This window comes from Megalopta genalis, chromosome 10 (genome assembly GCF_051020955.1).
Source record: "Megalopta genalis isolate 19385.01 chromosome 10, iyMegGena1_principal, whole genome shotgun sequence".
Taxonomy (NCBI): Eukaryota; Metazoa; Arthropoda; class Insecta; order Hymenoptera; family Halictidae; genus Megalopta; species Megalopta genalis.
In genome coordinates this window covers 7,255,343-7,270,824 of record NC_135022.1, presented here as the reverse complement: position 1 = coordinate 7,270,824, position 15,482 = coordinate 7,255,343, and the positions used below count along the sequence as shown (strand labels likewise).

The 15,482-nt window shown below is 47.9% G+C and overlaps 1 protein-coding gene across 1 annotated transcript; it reads left to right on the top strand.

Moving 5' to 3' along the window:
* Positions 1-677: 677 nt before the first annotated feature.
* LOC143260108 (uncharacterized) lies at positions 678-1,871 on the top strand. Its single transcript, XM_076524698.1, has 3 exons — positions 678-1,296; positions 1,389-1,730; positions 1,783-1,871. Exons 1-3 carry the CDS (start codon positions 678-680, stop codon positions 1,869-1,871), a joined length of 1,050 nt encoding a protein of 349 aa, XP_076380813.1.
* Positions 1,872-15,482: the final 13,611 nt, after the last annotated feature.

The window sequence follows — 15,482 nt, the reverse complement described above, 5'->3', positions numbered from 1 at the left end:
TAGGCTAAAACCACGTGTTTCCTTATTACCGACGCGCCATCGATCCCAGTTCTCAGAGAATCAATATAAGAGAACCTAACACCAATCAATCCGCCACACGCGTCGCCATACCGTGCTCCGTGTTTTCTCGATAATTAGTGGTTAAAACAGTCGCAAGAATTACAAATTGTGTATTGAAGTGAAGTGCCATCGAAAAGGAACAGTTAGAGCCAAAAATTGTGGAAATCGGCTGGGAAAAAAACAAAGTTATAGTGAACGGAAGATTTACATCGATCGCCACGTGCTCCGGCACGCCGATCTTTGTGACCGGATTCCTCCGGGAATACTGATCGCAGATCCAAGCAGCAAACGCGGAAACTAGTTATTAGTGAAGACGATTAAAATGAGCCATCAATTGTGCGCGTAGTGTAAAAACTGTGGAAGTTTTAAATCGCGTCAATAATATAATAATAATAATATAATATATTAATTGGTGCCGAAACCCGGGAAATTAAGATGGCCGACGAAGAAGGAAAAATGGAAATCGCGGTGAGTTCAGGAACGCGACGCTTCCTATTTTTTGGCGGGAAGAACCCAAGCTATGGTTTGCCATGCTCGAATGTGAATTCGCGGCCTATACAGTAAAATCAGACGCGGTAAAATGCGCTGCGGCAATCAGGCACCTAGATACCGCATCAATGAAAGTGGTTGCCGACGTTATAGCTGCACCTCCGACGGACGACTCGTATATTCAGGTAAAAGAGGCTCTCATCTCGCGTTTAGCAGCGTCCGAAGAGACGCAATTGAGGCAGCTGCTGTCGGGAATAGATCTACAGAACAAAAGACCATCGGAACTACTGCGAGAAATGACGCTCCTCGCAGGGAAAAATGTTTCCGATAGCGTCCTATGCACGCTATGGCTACAACGGCTACCTGCCCGAGTACAAGAGGTCCTGTCCGTGATCGAAGGAGTCTCAACGGAAAAATTAGCTCTGCTCGCCGACAAAACGATCGAAAGATCGTCGCAATACGAGCTAGCGGCCATTGCGCCCCACGTTAAGGAGGAAGCCCGACCACGTGACCCCGGTCCAAGCTTGGAAATAGCTGAGCTTACCAAGCGAATAGCTCAACTCGAAGCATTAGTCCGCGACACCCACAGAGGACGACGACCGGAATGCAACAAAATCCGAAGATATAGTTCGAAATCAAGGAGTCGAACTAGAGACGACGGACTATGCTATTTCCACGGGAAGTTCGGCGAGAACTCGTGGAAATGCAGACAACCCTGCCAATGGAAAGGACCCGATAAAAGGAAGAGTCAGGGAAACTAAACCCACTATCCCGTATTGAGGCGTTGCAGGATGGTACTAACGTAAAAAACCGCCTAATCATAAGCGACAAACAAACAGGCAAGAGATATTTGGTAGATACAGGAGCCGACGTATCATGCATACCAAAGTCTCTGCACTGCAAAAGAAGAATAGACAACGATGTTAAACTGTATGCAGCAAATGGAACACCCATAAACACGTATGGTGAACAGCTGCTCTCTGTGAACTTGAGTCTTCGGAGACAGTTCTCATGGAGATTCATCGTTGCTGATACATCCAAAGCCATCCTAGGAGCAGATTTTATAGGTCACTACAGCCTCCTGGTCGACATAAAAAATAAACGACTGATTGATAGTCAAACACACCTATTTTCAGTTGGAAAAGTCACAAATTCGACTCAACCAACAGTGACTACAATAGGTAAGACTAACAGTTTTTCAACACTGCTAAAAGAATTTAGTTCAATCACAAGGCAGAACTCCAAAGCGTACCAAAAACACGGCGTACAACATCATATCACCACCAAAGGTACACCAATTGCAGAACGGGCATCTAGTGTGAATCCGGTCACCGCGAGGGTGACGCGGATATGTTACCTCGCCCTTACGGGCATACACAGCTAAGCTGCCATCTACCCCCAGTCCAACCACTGTCAAGGAGAGGGGCCAAGGAAAAATCCGCACGTGCCATTGAGCCGTTTGCAATGGACGAGTTCTTTAGCCGCTAGCGAAATTCTGGTTTTACCCTCCTTTCACTAGCGCCCACGGGGAACCACGGGGAGGCGAACTCGTGACGCGACGCCTCGCGTGCACTAAGCGAAGACCTAGGAGGAAGGATGGGAGTTGGGAGGGATGGATAGGAGTTTGTGGGGTTGTTGATGGGGACGTGAGTCGTCCCCTTCCGGGTCCTGGGGAGTACAGGTGTCTGAGATTGCCTACATGAAGCCCTTTAGCCAAAGGGCTTCCCTACAGAAGTCGGAGAAGACCTGGAATGCCTCTGGAGACGACACGAAGTGTTGTGCCGCTTCCGGCCATTTCCAGTCTCCGGCTGGTACTACCTCGCGGAGGGCTTCTCTCTGCGGTTCGAAATTAGGACAGTCGAGGAGGAAGTGATTGACCGTGTCCGATCCGTGACCACACGCGCATCCCTCACCGTCGGAAACTCCGTACGCGCGTAGGCGCGACCGGAAGTTTTCGTGGCCGGTGAGGACTTGCGTGGTGTAGTGGTTCGGTTTCGTCCACTTGGCCGCCACTCTCTCCTCTATGTTTTTGAAGAAGGCGTAGGTGGTGCGGCTCTTGTGGGAAGAATTCCACATGAATTGCCACACCTTGTACGCCTCGACCGCTAACCTATGTTTTGCATCGTCGGCCCCCGCCGGAACGACGATGCTACCTAGTCTGGCGTCTTTACCTTTACGCGTCTCGTACAAGGCTTTGGTTTGCCTGAGCTTGACGTCAATGGGTGTAGCACCGGCCACCAGGCACATGCTGTCCCACGATTACCGGCGGTATGCACCGGTCATCGCGATGAGAGCACGGCGCTGTGCAGCTCTCAGCACCCTGAGCTCCCCCTCCGTGCACCGGTCGGCCCACCCGGCGGCAGCGTACGTTGCCACCGGGATGAAAAAACCACGGTACACGGCGGAGAGCGCCCCGAAGCGGAGCCCCCATTCACGCCTTACCATTCTACCCAGCTTCGCGAAGAGCGAGCCGACCTTGTCACTTATATAGTTGCAGTGGGTTCGAACACCCATGCCCCTATCAAAGTGGACGCCGAGGTACTTGACGAAGGGTTTGAATCTTAAGGGCTTATTTCCGATCCGAATGGTCGGTGGTCTAGCTTTGAAGCGCGGACTGCCGTTCGTTTTCGATCTGGGCGCGATCCTCCCCGCCGGCCTATCCTATCTCTCTCGATATATCCGTTGCGCAGGACAATCGCCTCGGATTTGTTTTCGGAGATCTCTAACTTTGCTGATCTGCACCAACCTAGGATCAGGTCAACAACTCGTTGACCTTCGATCTCTAGGTCTCTACGGCAGTTTCCGCCCACGAGGACGATGAGGTCGTCCGCGTAGGCGGCGAATCTATTCTCGACTGAGGCCTCGAGAGACCTCAGGAGATCGTCGAACATCAGGTTCCAGCACGCCGGGCCAAGGACGGAGCCTTGTGGGCACCCCCTCGTCGCGCGCTTGGAAACTCTTTCCGTCCCGACGGTGAGACTGACTTTGCGGTCCTCGAAGTAGTTGGAGACCACTTCGAAGACGTTGCGCGGGCAGTCTCGGTCCCTAAGACTCTTCAAAACTAAGGGCCACCAGACGTTGTCGAAGGCTCCGGAAATGTCGAATAGCAGCGCTATCACATGCCGATGCTCCATGGCATCAACCATGCGGCGCAGCTCGACAATTGCATCTTCAGTCGACTTTCCGCGCATGAAGCCGTACTGTCTGCTGGAGATGCGTCCCGTTGCCATCGCCGTCTGTTCGAGTAGGCTCTTAAGGAGCTTCTCGAAGGTATTCCCTACGATGGAGAGGAGACAGATTGGTCGGTAGGACTTCAGGTCCTTCACGTCCTTGCCCTCTCCCTTCAGGAGCACTCTGAGGGAGCCCTCCTTCCAGGTGGGGGGAAAGACGCCCCAGCGAAGGCACCCGTTGAAAAGGCGAACTAACTGTCCTAACACTACTTTCGCGGCGGCCTTCAGCGCTCGGACCTCGATAAGGTCCGGCCCTGGTGCCTTATCGTTTCCGAAAGTGCGAATCGCATCCACGACCTCGTCCGGTGAAAACGGAGAGGCGTCCGCGGTGTTTGGCGCGATTCGCACGTTCTCTCTAACTTCTTGCTGCGCGGGCGTGTCGTCTTCTGTCCGGTCGTCCGGGACGTGTGCTTCCAGAAGGGTGTTGGCTGTCTCTACCGCGCTCATGGTGTTGTCGTTAGCTCGCCGGAGGGTGCTGAGCACCCTCTCGACACGGAGCTTGTTCGCTTGCAGCTTGTACACGATGCCCCAAGGCTCCGTGTTCCCGTACGACGACACAAAGTTTCGCCAACTCTCGAATTTCGCCCTCTTCACCTCCGTGCTGTAGTTCCGCAACGAAGTGCGGTACTCCAGCAGTTTTAGGAGGCGTGAGGACTCATTTCTTTCCTTCTGGAAGGCACGCCTCTTTCGGTAGACAGCCTTCTTCATGCCCGTCAGCTCTTTCGTCCACCACGGATTGGACTTTCTAAATCTACGCTTTCTCGGCATCGACGCGGTGCAGGCATCCTTGATGATGTCTGTGAGCGTTTCTGCCATTCCTATGGTTTCCTCCGCTGACTCCAGGCTCAGGACTTCGAGCCTCGATCGTGAAAGATCGGACAGGGTCTCGGAGAGTCGCTCTCAGTCGGCTCGACGAGTGTCGAACCGAGAGTTCGCGACTCCGCGATTCCCCGTCGCGGCTCTGGGTGCCCGCAACCTAATGTCAACGGCGTTGTGGTCGCTGGTCGTCCACGCACACCTTACGTTCCAGCTCCTGATGAACGGAGACATGGAAGGCGACGCCAGGGTTACGTCGATGTATGACGACCCGGTTGGCGTCCAGAAGGTAGGTGGTTGAGCTGCGTCGTTCACAACGTCCATGCTAAACGCCGCTATCAGAGTCTCGAATTGAGCTCCTTTCTCGTCTGTGCCTCGAGGGCTCCAGAGCGAGGATTGCGCGTTAGCGTCTGTCGAAACTAAAAGTCTCTCCCCCCTCAGTGCGCAGAACACCTTCTCTTACTGGAAATGTTGCCGAGGAGAGACACGTGTTGTACAGTTGGGTGATTTCCGCGTGTAGTATGGGCCAGGCCCTTTGTACTATTTCGGGTTCCATTGCGTCAATGCCTGGCGCCTTCCCCCTTTTCAGTTTCCGGATGGCGGCATCGATCTCAAGTGTGGTGAATTGTGTGGTGTCGGTGGTGTTGGGCGGTTCTCTGATGTTAGACCGAAGTCGCCTGTGCCGCTGCGTCTCAGTGCTCGTCTCATCATCTGGAACGAGGCTGCGCAGAAGCAGTGCAGCGGTGTCGTGCCATGTGAGTGTGTGTGTGTTGTTGTCAGCGATGTTGTTGCATGCCTTAGCGGCGTGGACCTTCCTGGTTTGTAGTTTGTATACTAGTCCCCAGGGGTCCTTGTTCCCCTCAGCCGACACAAACGAGTGCCAGCTGAGGAGTTTCGCCTTTCTAACGCTTGCGTGATATTTGTTTCTTGTTTGTCTGTATAGTGTTGTGAGCTGCTCTGGCTGTGTAGTGTTTCTGGATTGCTGGCACTGCCTCCTGAGCCTCCGCACCTTTTTCTTCATACCATCGAGCTCCGCAGTCCACCAGGGAACCGACTTAGCGAAGCGGGTTTTCCTGGGGATTGCCTCCTCGCAGGCTCGAGTTATCATGGTCTCGGTCTCCACGGCCTGCCGGTCGGCGTCACTGTCGCACAGTGCAGTGGATTCCTGGGTATGCCGGGACTCAGAGGCGAGGACTCTTTCGAATTTCTCCCAGTTCGCTCTTTTCAGGTTGAACCTGTTCGATACGATACTGGGAGCCCAGGCTGTGGAATTTTTGATCGTCATAGTAATTAAATTGTGGTCGCTCACTGTCTGATTTTCGTGGATCCTCCATCGATGCATCCTGCTCGCCAGCGGACCGGCGGCCAGGGACACATCGATGTTGGACTTGCCTCTATTATTGTCGAATGTCGTTAGGCTGGAAGGCCTGTTGACAACGATTAGATTATGGTGGGAGATTAGCTCTTCCACCGCTTCTCCCCTGATGTCGGTGTCTGCATTGTGCCACAGTGTCGACTTGGCATTCACGTCCGCGAGAACGATGACACTCTTGCCCCGGAGACTGGACAGTATCAAGTCCAGGTGGTCGATGTAGCTGATGATGGGGTCCGAGCACTGGAAGTAGGCGCAGACGACATAGAAGCTTAGATCCCCTGCAGTAAGCTCCGCACAGACAAAGTGCGTGTTACACAGGTGCTCCAGCTTCAATGCCGTAATCGCCGGGTTACAGACGGCTAGGGCGCTTTTGACTTTATTTCTGGAAGCATTATTGGAAAACGGTTTGTTATCTATTATTAATTGCATGCTGATGCCCATGGTGTTCGGGTGTTTAGTGTTGTGGTGTATGTGCGGCTCCTGGATCGCTAAGACATCTAGTCTCTTATTCGAGACTATCAGTCTTAGCTCATCTATGGCCGTCTTACAGTTATTTGCATTGATCTGCGCTATTGTGAGATCGGGAATACGTGCCTTACCTTGTCGCTGAGTGTTTCCTCCGGTGGTTCCTGCGACATTGTACAATGTGGGCTTACTTACCATAATCGATCTTTGATTTTTGCACCTCCATTGCGTGGCAGTAGGCTGGGCAGTCGTTATTCCTCGAGGAGTGGTTGTGCGGCATCCTCATCCTCTTGCAGTTTACGCACGAGGGGCTCTTGTCCTTGTTCGGATAGCTCGCGTGGGTGTGTCCGTCCTCGGCGCAGTGACCGCATGACTCCATGGAGGCCTTGCAGTACTTGGCGATATGGCCGAACGACTGGCACCTGTAGCACCTGCTGACAGCGTTGTATTCCCTCAGGGTGCAAGAGTGCCAGCCGATGAAGACCCTCCCCGTTGCGATCAGTAGTTCTCTTGTTTCCGGGGCTGTCTCGATGACCCAGTTCGTGGCGTCTTTAGACCTGTCCCCGGTCTTGAACAGAACCTTTACCCTTTGTGCGAACTCCTCTTTGGATAAATGTTCCAGATTTTGCTTGTGAAGTGCGGCTAGTAGTTCCGCTTCACTGACTTCGTTGGGCACTGAGTATATGATGGTACGTGGCCTTTTCTTTGGTGGTAGGTCTGCTTTGTGGCCGGCTTCTGCTATTTTCTTGTTCCGAAGGATCTTCTCCAGGTCCTCCTTGGTTTCCGTCTCTATTAATATTCCATTGTCCTTAATTTTACGCACGTTTCTGATTTTAATATTGTCCTTGGTGGGGGCTATGTTGCGGATGATAACCTCCTTCGTGCTGTCGCTGCTGGAATTCTCTGTATTAATTGCGGGGTATATTGTGGCCACGTACCTTGTTTGTATTGTTCTTTTGACAGCGTTGGCGTTAGCGGGAGCGGAGCGGGCAATGGTTGCGTACGTAGTTCCCGGTTTGGATTTGCTGGCCTTCGGTAGGTTGTCGGTTCTGCTCAGGTTGTTTACCGTCTGGACAACGTTCTGCACCACGTTGCTGAGGCTCTCGATCTTTGCTTCAATCGCGCTGCTGCTCTTCACTTTTTCCCTCAGCGCTTTGTTTTCTTCATCGAGCTTCTCCGAGTAGGCGAACGCATCCTTGATTAAGCTTTTGAAGTGCTTAGCGTCCTCGGCGGGCAAACTATCTGCAAGTTCACTAATGAACGTTAGCAAGATCAGAATTGGGGAGGGTTCAGTGGAAGGGGCGCACTCGCGTGTGCTTTCGGCCTCTGTTTCCACATTTGAGTCAGCTTTCCTCTTCTTCATTTTCTTCCTCTGTATGGCCTCGCCAAGCTTCTTAGCAGCCCTGGTTTGGGCGACTTGCCAGTCGCCATCGACCTCCATGGTGGCTGCCCAGCCTGGCACCGTTCGTAGTTTTCGTCCTTAAACACACGTTAATGAGCCCCAAAAAAAAAAAATTTAATTAATTAATAATTTTGTTTAATTTATAATTAATTAATTATTTATTTATTTATTAATTGTTTATTATTAATTGTTTGCTTATTGTTTATTGTTGCTGGTCCGTTGTTTATTATTCACTCGCGAAACCTGTATATTGGTTTGAATCCGGCGCGCAAAGTAGTACTATGGCCCTCGAGCGGGAACTTAGTGTTGTTTCACTATCGCGAGTAACAATTGCAGCCAACTTTGGTTAAAATTTTCGAGTTGGCAGCACTGACCCCGTTTGTATAGATAGGAAACTCTGTCCGCTCGCTAGAGCCCTCGGTGGCCAATCAGAGCGCGCGACACTCGACTGGAGCGCCACCCCACGCCGGCGGTGACGTCTCGAAGCTCGAGGTGAGAGCACGTGTTTTTTCGATCTATTGACGCGATTTAAAACTTCCACAGTTTTTACACTACGCGCACAATTGATGGCTCATTTTAATCGTCTTCACTAATAACTAGTTTCCGCGTTTGCTGCTTGGATCTGCGATCAGTATTCCCGGAGGAATCCGGTCACAAAGATCGGCGTGCCGGAGCACGTGGCGATCGATGTAAATCTTCCGTTCACTATAACTTTGTTTTTTTCCCAGCCGATTTCCACAATTTTTGGCTCTAACTGTTCCTTTTCGATGGCACTTCACTTCAATACACAATTTGTAATTCTTGCGACTGTTTTAACCACTAATTATCGAGAAAACACGGAGCACGGTATGGCGACGCGTGTGGCGGATTGATTGGTGTTAGGTTCTCTTATATTGATTCTCTGAGAACTGGGATCGATGGCGCGTCGGTAATAAGGAAACACGTGGTTTTAGCCTAACTTGTAACGTACTTTATTTCACGTTATGCGTACGTCTATACGCGTGGAAGGCTGGTATTAGACTGAGAGAGAGTCTAGTGGTTTGCATAGCAACGGCTAGTTACTAAGTTGTAGGTGGCGCTGTGTGCCGCTTGTACGGGCGTACGCCACAACCACTCTCCCCCGAGATATAAAACTATATACAATAACAAAATATATACAATAACAAAATATGGATTCGGTGACATAACAATAATGATTATACAGTAAATGTGACTTTTTTGGGTCCTTGATACGTTCGTAATTGTGAACTGGTTGATTTTTCTTGAATTTTTTCCAAGAATGCTGGTTTTAAACGTTCCGTGGTTAAATTAGTGTGTTTTCCTTTGTAATCCACCTTGAAAATTCGGTCTGTTACCCTTTCGATGATTGCAAAAGGTCCTTCGTATGGGGGTTCTAACGGTTTCCTGGTTGCGTCAACTCGTACGAAGACGTGTGTGCATTCAGCTAAAGATTTGTGAATGAAGCATCTTGGTTTGATATGGTGTGCTGTTGGCACAGGTCGGACTTTCCTAATATGTTCCCTGAATTTTTCTATGAAGATTTGTGGGTTGTTTTGTGTTTCTCCTTCTAGGAAGAATTCTCCTGGAAGACGTAGAGGTGTTCCGTACAGCATCTCTGCTGCTGTAGCTTTTATATCTTCTTTGAAACTTGTCCGGAGTCCTAGTAATACCGTGGGTAGAATTTTTACCCAGTCTGGATCAGTGTGGCATGCTATTGCCGTCTTTAGTGATCGGTGCCATCTTTCTATTAATCCATTTGCAGCTGGGTGGTATGATGTAGTTCTTGTTCTTGAACATCCAACCAGTTGCGTGAGGGCTTGGAATAATTGAGATTCGAATTGTGTACCCTGATCAGTAGTTATTGTCAAAGGTGATCCGAATCTGGATATCCAAGTTGTATATAGGGCGGTTGCTACTGTGTCCGCCGTGGCATCTTTGATTGGTGAAGCTTCTGGCCACGTAGTGAACCTAACGATCATCGTAAGGCAATAGGAATACCCTTGCGCCTTTGGGAGTGGCCCTATAATGTCTATGTGGACCTGATCAAAGCGTCCTTTTGGTATGTCTATTTTGTTTGGAACGTTCTTGGTATGCCGTTGTATTTTATTTTTTTGGCAAGTGATACACGTTCTGGTCAGTTCTTTGATTTGGGCATTCATTTTCGGCCATACGAAATTCTTCGCAATTGTCTTTTGTGTGGTCCTACCACTGGGGTGCGCTAGGCTGTGAGTCGCGTTGAAGATTTTCCTTCTTAGCGTCTCTGGTACGTATGGACGTATATTGTTTTCAGACATATCGCAATATATGTATTTGTCTGTGTTGTCCACTAAGATTTTGTGTAGCCTAAACGGAGAAGTGGTATCTTGTAGGATGATCTGGAGTTCCTCATCTATTGCTTGTTCTCTGATGAGTTCGTCTGTTGAAACAAGAATGGGCATTTCCACTTCTTCAATTCTTGAGAGCGCGTCTGCAACTTGGTTGTTGTGTCCTGCTATGTGCGTAATTTGGGTTGTAAATTGACCGATGTATTCCAAATGTCTCTGTTGTCTAGGTGAAGCTTTCTCCGAGTTTTGTATAAAAGCTTGAGTTAGAGGTTTGTGGTCAGTTTGTATCGTGAGGTCTCTTCCTTCTACCAGGTGTCCGAAAAACTTTAAACTTTTGTAGATTGCTAATAATTCCCTGTCGTAAACACTATACCGAAGTTGTGCTTTTTCTAGCTTCCTTGAGAAGAAGCCTAAAGGGTGCCAGTTGTTCTTATGGTACTGTTCTAGTACAGCTCCGATTGCTTGATCTGATGCGTCAGCTGTTAATCGTAGTTACGCATCTTTGCTTGGGAACTGCAATAGGGATGCTTTTGCTAACTGTTCTTTACTTTCTATGAACGCTGCTTCAGCTTCAGGTGTCCATTTGACTGGCCTCTTGTCTTTCTTCTTGGTACCCATCAGTAATGCGTTTAGTGGGATGTGCGTTTTTGCAGCTCCGGCAATGAATCTACGGTAAAAATTTAGAATTCCTAGATATCTTCTTAGCTCCATTATTGTACCTGGTTTTGGATATTCTTGGACGGTCTTGACGCGGGTGGGTAATGGTGCGATTCCCTTACTGCTGACTTCATAACCTAAATAGGTTACTGACTCCTGACCAAAAACGCATTTCTCAACGTTGATTGTTAATCCGTGTTGCTGTAGTCGTTCAAATATAATGCGTAGGTGTCTATCGTGTTCTTCCAATGTGTTTGATGCTACCAGAATGTCATCGATGTAGCAATGGCAGAATGACAAGCCCCTTAGCACTGTATCCATGAATCTTTGGAACGATTGTGCGGCATTGCACAATCCGAATGGCATCACCGTGAATTCGAACAGTGATGACTGCAGTTTTACATCTGTCTTCGGGTGCCACTGGTATCTGGTGGTATGCTCGGACGAGATCTAGTGTTGTATAAATCTTGGTGTTGGTGAGATGGTGCGCTATGTCGTGTATATGTGGTAGTGGATAACGGTCTGGTTGAGTCATGTTGCCCCGCCTTTTCAGTGCTGCGCCGAGTCCTAAGAAGGGAAGTTGGTCGCGACCTCGCTCTCTCCAGCTTAGTTGGGGCAATGCTGGAGAGCCCGAGAAAATGGGCGGCAGCCATCGCCTTCTGCGAACAGGTAATGTTGCAGAAGGCGGCTGCCGAGCGGGGTCGCCGTGAGCGGGGGGTGCGGCGTGTGCGCCCACGCCTAGAGCCCCCCCCCCCCCCGAGCAGCTGAGAATAGGCGGGCGGCGGGTGTACCAGATTATGCTGGTTTAATTGCCCGCCCCCCGCCAACCGAAGATGTCCTCCCTATACCGGGAGTGGGGCGACGAACATCGTCGCCCCCGACGGCCGCCGTGCCCAGGGCGGGGGCCCTGGGCACCCTCATTGAAAAGCGGCCGTCGTGACGTGGCGGTGCGGGGAGCGGTCTCCCGCACCGCCAAACCAAGATTATTCATGGGGGAAGATAAATCTCCCCCCGGGACGCGGCCGGCCACCGCCATTCCATCCTGGTGGCCGGCCAGGCGAGGGGGAGCCGCGGTTGTGTTCATTAAGAGTTCCCGTGGCTCCCTCAGTAATCGCCAGCGCCCTAGGCCGCCGTGGGGGTTTTAGCGGGTCAAACCTCGCACTACCCCCGTCCCGCCCCCCGGGCGGGGCGGGGGTGTCTGGCCAGCAGATTTCCCCCACGATAAAAAAAAGGAACACCAGGAACGATCGTTCCATACACTTAAGGAAGCACTTATTTCAAAACCCATATTGCAATACCCAAATTTCAATGAACCTTTTAATTTAAAAACCGACGCATCAAAATTTGCCATTGCAGGGATACTTAGTCAAGGACCTGTTGGAAAGGACTTGCCTATTGCATACACCTCTCGCTTATTAAATTTTACAGAACAAAAATACTCTACCATAGAAAAAGAATGCTTAGCTATTGTGTATTGTACTTCATATTTTCGACCGTATTTGTATGGACAAAAATTTAGAATTATCACAGATCATAAACCTTTAATATGGCTACACTCAATTAAAGATCCTATATCCAGATCGTGGAAATGGAAGTTGAAATTAGCGGAATATGAGTACGAGATAGAATATAAAGGGGCAAAGCCAACGCTAAAGCAGATGCTCTATCTAGAAATCCACCAAAAATGTGCTTACCTATACAACCGACGATTGTAGAAAATAAAAAGGGAACTATACCATCGACAACAGCAGAAGACTCTTGGATCCGAGACGTAATTAGGAAAAAGAAGACGACTACATCGACCTAGAGACAACGAAGGATAGATATTCAAAATACAACCCGTGATTAGGATAAAGGATAGCATCTTCTGTCTCGTCAAAGATCTCGCCTATATTCGATCCAGTACGAAAAAGGATAAGGATGGAAGAAACGTCCTTGCTCAAAGAGAAGATAATCTCATCCCCATAATCGCATCCCAACTCCCGAAGCTCAAGAAGCACCGCCACAACCTGAAATCCCTGTCGGACAATTATCGACGAACGATATAATAAATTCTAGACCTAAAAATTATGATGAAATGTTAAATAGAAAACAACGACAAAATTCAAATTTGCAAATTAAAGAAGTTTATGAACCATTAGATTTAATTTATCTTATGAAAGAATCTAAAATAGGAAAATTTTGTAACCAACATAGTGGTCCACACAAAGTTGTAGAAATCTTGCCGAATAGAAATACTAATTGGAGGTAATCTACGTACAGTACACACTAACGAATTGAAAATTGCACAAGTAACATCTAAATTTAATTAACAAATAACGGCACAATTAACAACAATGCCGCATATATATTACGTATCAACGAATGTTCATTAGACTTTAAAATTCCAGTACCAAGTCAAGGTAAATTCTCAGAAATTTCTTGGAACTCAACGAACCAATGGATGATGTCATTCTACCAAATCACGACGAAACTCGTTGAAGCCTACCACAATCAAAGCCGTTATCTGTATCCGACGGAAGACAACTCGACAACTTCCGTGATGGTAGCAGATAGTTGCTGAGTGTCATGGAAACATCAGGACCACATTTCGAAACGTACGTAGTAGAAAAGAGCATCATATAGCAGCGATAAAAATAGCATCTATAGAATACAATATAATACAGAAGTAAAATTCGCCCCAGGATTCGCATTAACTTGATTAATTATATCAAAAATAACTTATTATTTCTGATTATAGAGAAATAAGATTTTTGAATATCCTAACTATTTAAATTACTGTTCTAAATATAATGTTTTAATGATCTATGAGGTTCACAAAATTTGAAAATGTCAAAATTACTTTAAAAAATATTGTCATTCCGAAACTAGCCTCGAACACATTTCCGAAACTCGATCAAGCCAAAATTATGCAAATAACTTCATTTCACATAAAAACAATGTTAGCGCATAGGATTTTTTGAAATTGGAATGTTACGACCAAAAATATTGCGAGAAATGTATTGCACTGTTATATAAACAATATAAACATTCACCATTTGTCTTTTTTAAAAACGTTTACAAAACCTCCAGTACGAATGAAAAATTTCTTTCCTGACCGAGTCTTCTCCGTACTTCAACCTAAACCAATACAGTGTCTCACAATCAGTGGTAGTACCAAATTTCTGATTCGAAATACACAGCGTTCATACTCAAGCACATACAACATGATACCATTTCACAAGAGTAACTGTGATAAATACTGTCCAATATAAATCATAGACCTGTTTAAACCAATAACACTACTATGAAAAACCTCAGAAATAAGATTATTAATTGCATTAACCCTGCAATACTATAAATGCTTGAGTTTGCTTGAGAAGATTCGACGCACCTACTTTTTAACTTTGCAGCTTACTTAATAGACAACAACAAGGTTTTGTCCTCGCAAAAGTTGCTACAACTAGACAATCTGCGTTATCAATTTCATCGAATGAATGGTCCAAATTGATCATTTTCAACATGGATTTTTATAAATCTAGAGTGATTTTGATTCAATCGTGTTAAAATAGGAAGTACATAGTAAATTGACCAACGTACTTAAGAAAGCAATACCTCTAGTGGCAGTAGGATTTGAATGTAGAAATAAGTAGCAAGGCAATCAATCATCTGAAGCTGTATTGCTTATTATCCTAATATGGTTGCAAGTTTTTAATTAATGGAAGGCGACAGCAAATAATGACGAGTAAAGAAAAATTACCGATACGATTTCAATGACTCTTGGTACCATTACTGCAGAATTTGATTCGTAGATAATATGCGGCTTCACTGAAACACTTTTTTTTTAACGTGGGGGAATAGCTGCTGACCAAACACCCCCGCCCCGCCCGAGGGAGCGGAGCGGGTGTAGTGCAAGGTTTGACCCGCTAAAGTCTCTACGGCGACCTAGGGACACTGTGCCTGTCGCTGGCGGATTACGGGGGAGCCACGGGAACTCTTGTAGAACACTACTAGGGCTCCCCCTCGCCTGGCCGGCCACCAGGATGGAAAAGCGGTGGCCGGCCGCGTCCCGGGGGGAGATGAATCCTCCCCCCTTGAATCTTCTTGATTCAGCGGTGCGAGGGGCCGCACCCCGCACCGCCGCGTCACGGCTGTAACGATGATCCTTCCTTCCCCACTCTTAATCTCTAAAAGAGATAAGACACAGGTATTGTAACGATGACCCTTCCTCCCCCACTCTTAAAGAGATAAGACACAGGTATAAATAGGCCATTAATTATGCGTGCGGGCAGTGACATTCTTATAATCGGCCCGGAACATCGAACACAGTGTAAAAGTTCCCACTCTAAATGTATCAATTTTATAAAACTGATGTAAAATAAACATACGCTGAAAAGCCATAGCTTTCCAGCTCCTTTTAAAAAGCGAAGTCATTCAAACCCTGCGTAACAATTTGGTGATCCTGCCAGGATCCGTCTGCTACGATCAATCTACGGAGATCAACGGCACGGATATTTGTGTGAAGAACAGGAGAGCGAAACACAAAACAGGCAAAAGGACCACTACGCAGCAGCAGGACACCCCCTGCCGAATCAGGAATCACCTAAAGCAAGGTAAAAACCCTGGACTCATTATTTAAACGCTATCGCGAACTGCGGAGTTCCATACTATCTTCCACGAGCTCG

Excerpts from the sequence above, each read along its gene's own strand:
- LOC143260108 (XM_076524698.1), top strand. The coding sequence starts at position 678 with ATGAAAGTGGTTGCCGACGTTATAGCTGCACCTCCGACGGACGACTCG. Across the intron at positions 1,297-1,388 it reads AGGACCCGATAAAAGGAAGA|GCAAGAGATATTTGGTAGAT; the intron begins GTCAGGGAAACT and ends ACAAACAAACAG. Across the intron at positions 1,731-1,782 it reads ACCAACAGTGACTACAATAG|GCAGAACTCCAAAGCGTACC; the intron begins GTAAGACTAACA and ends TTCAATCACAAG.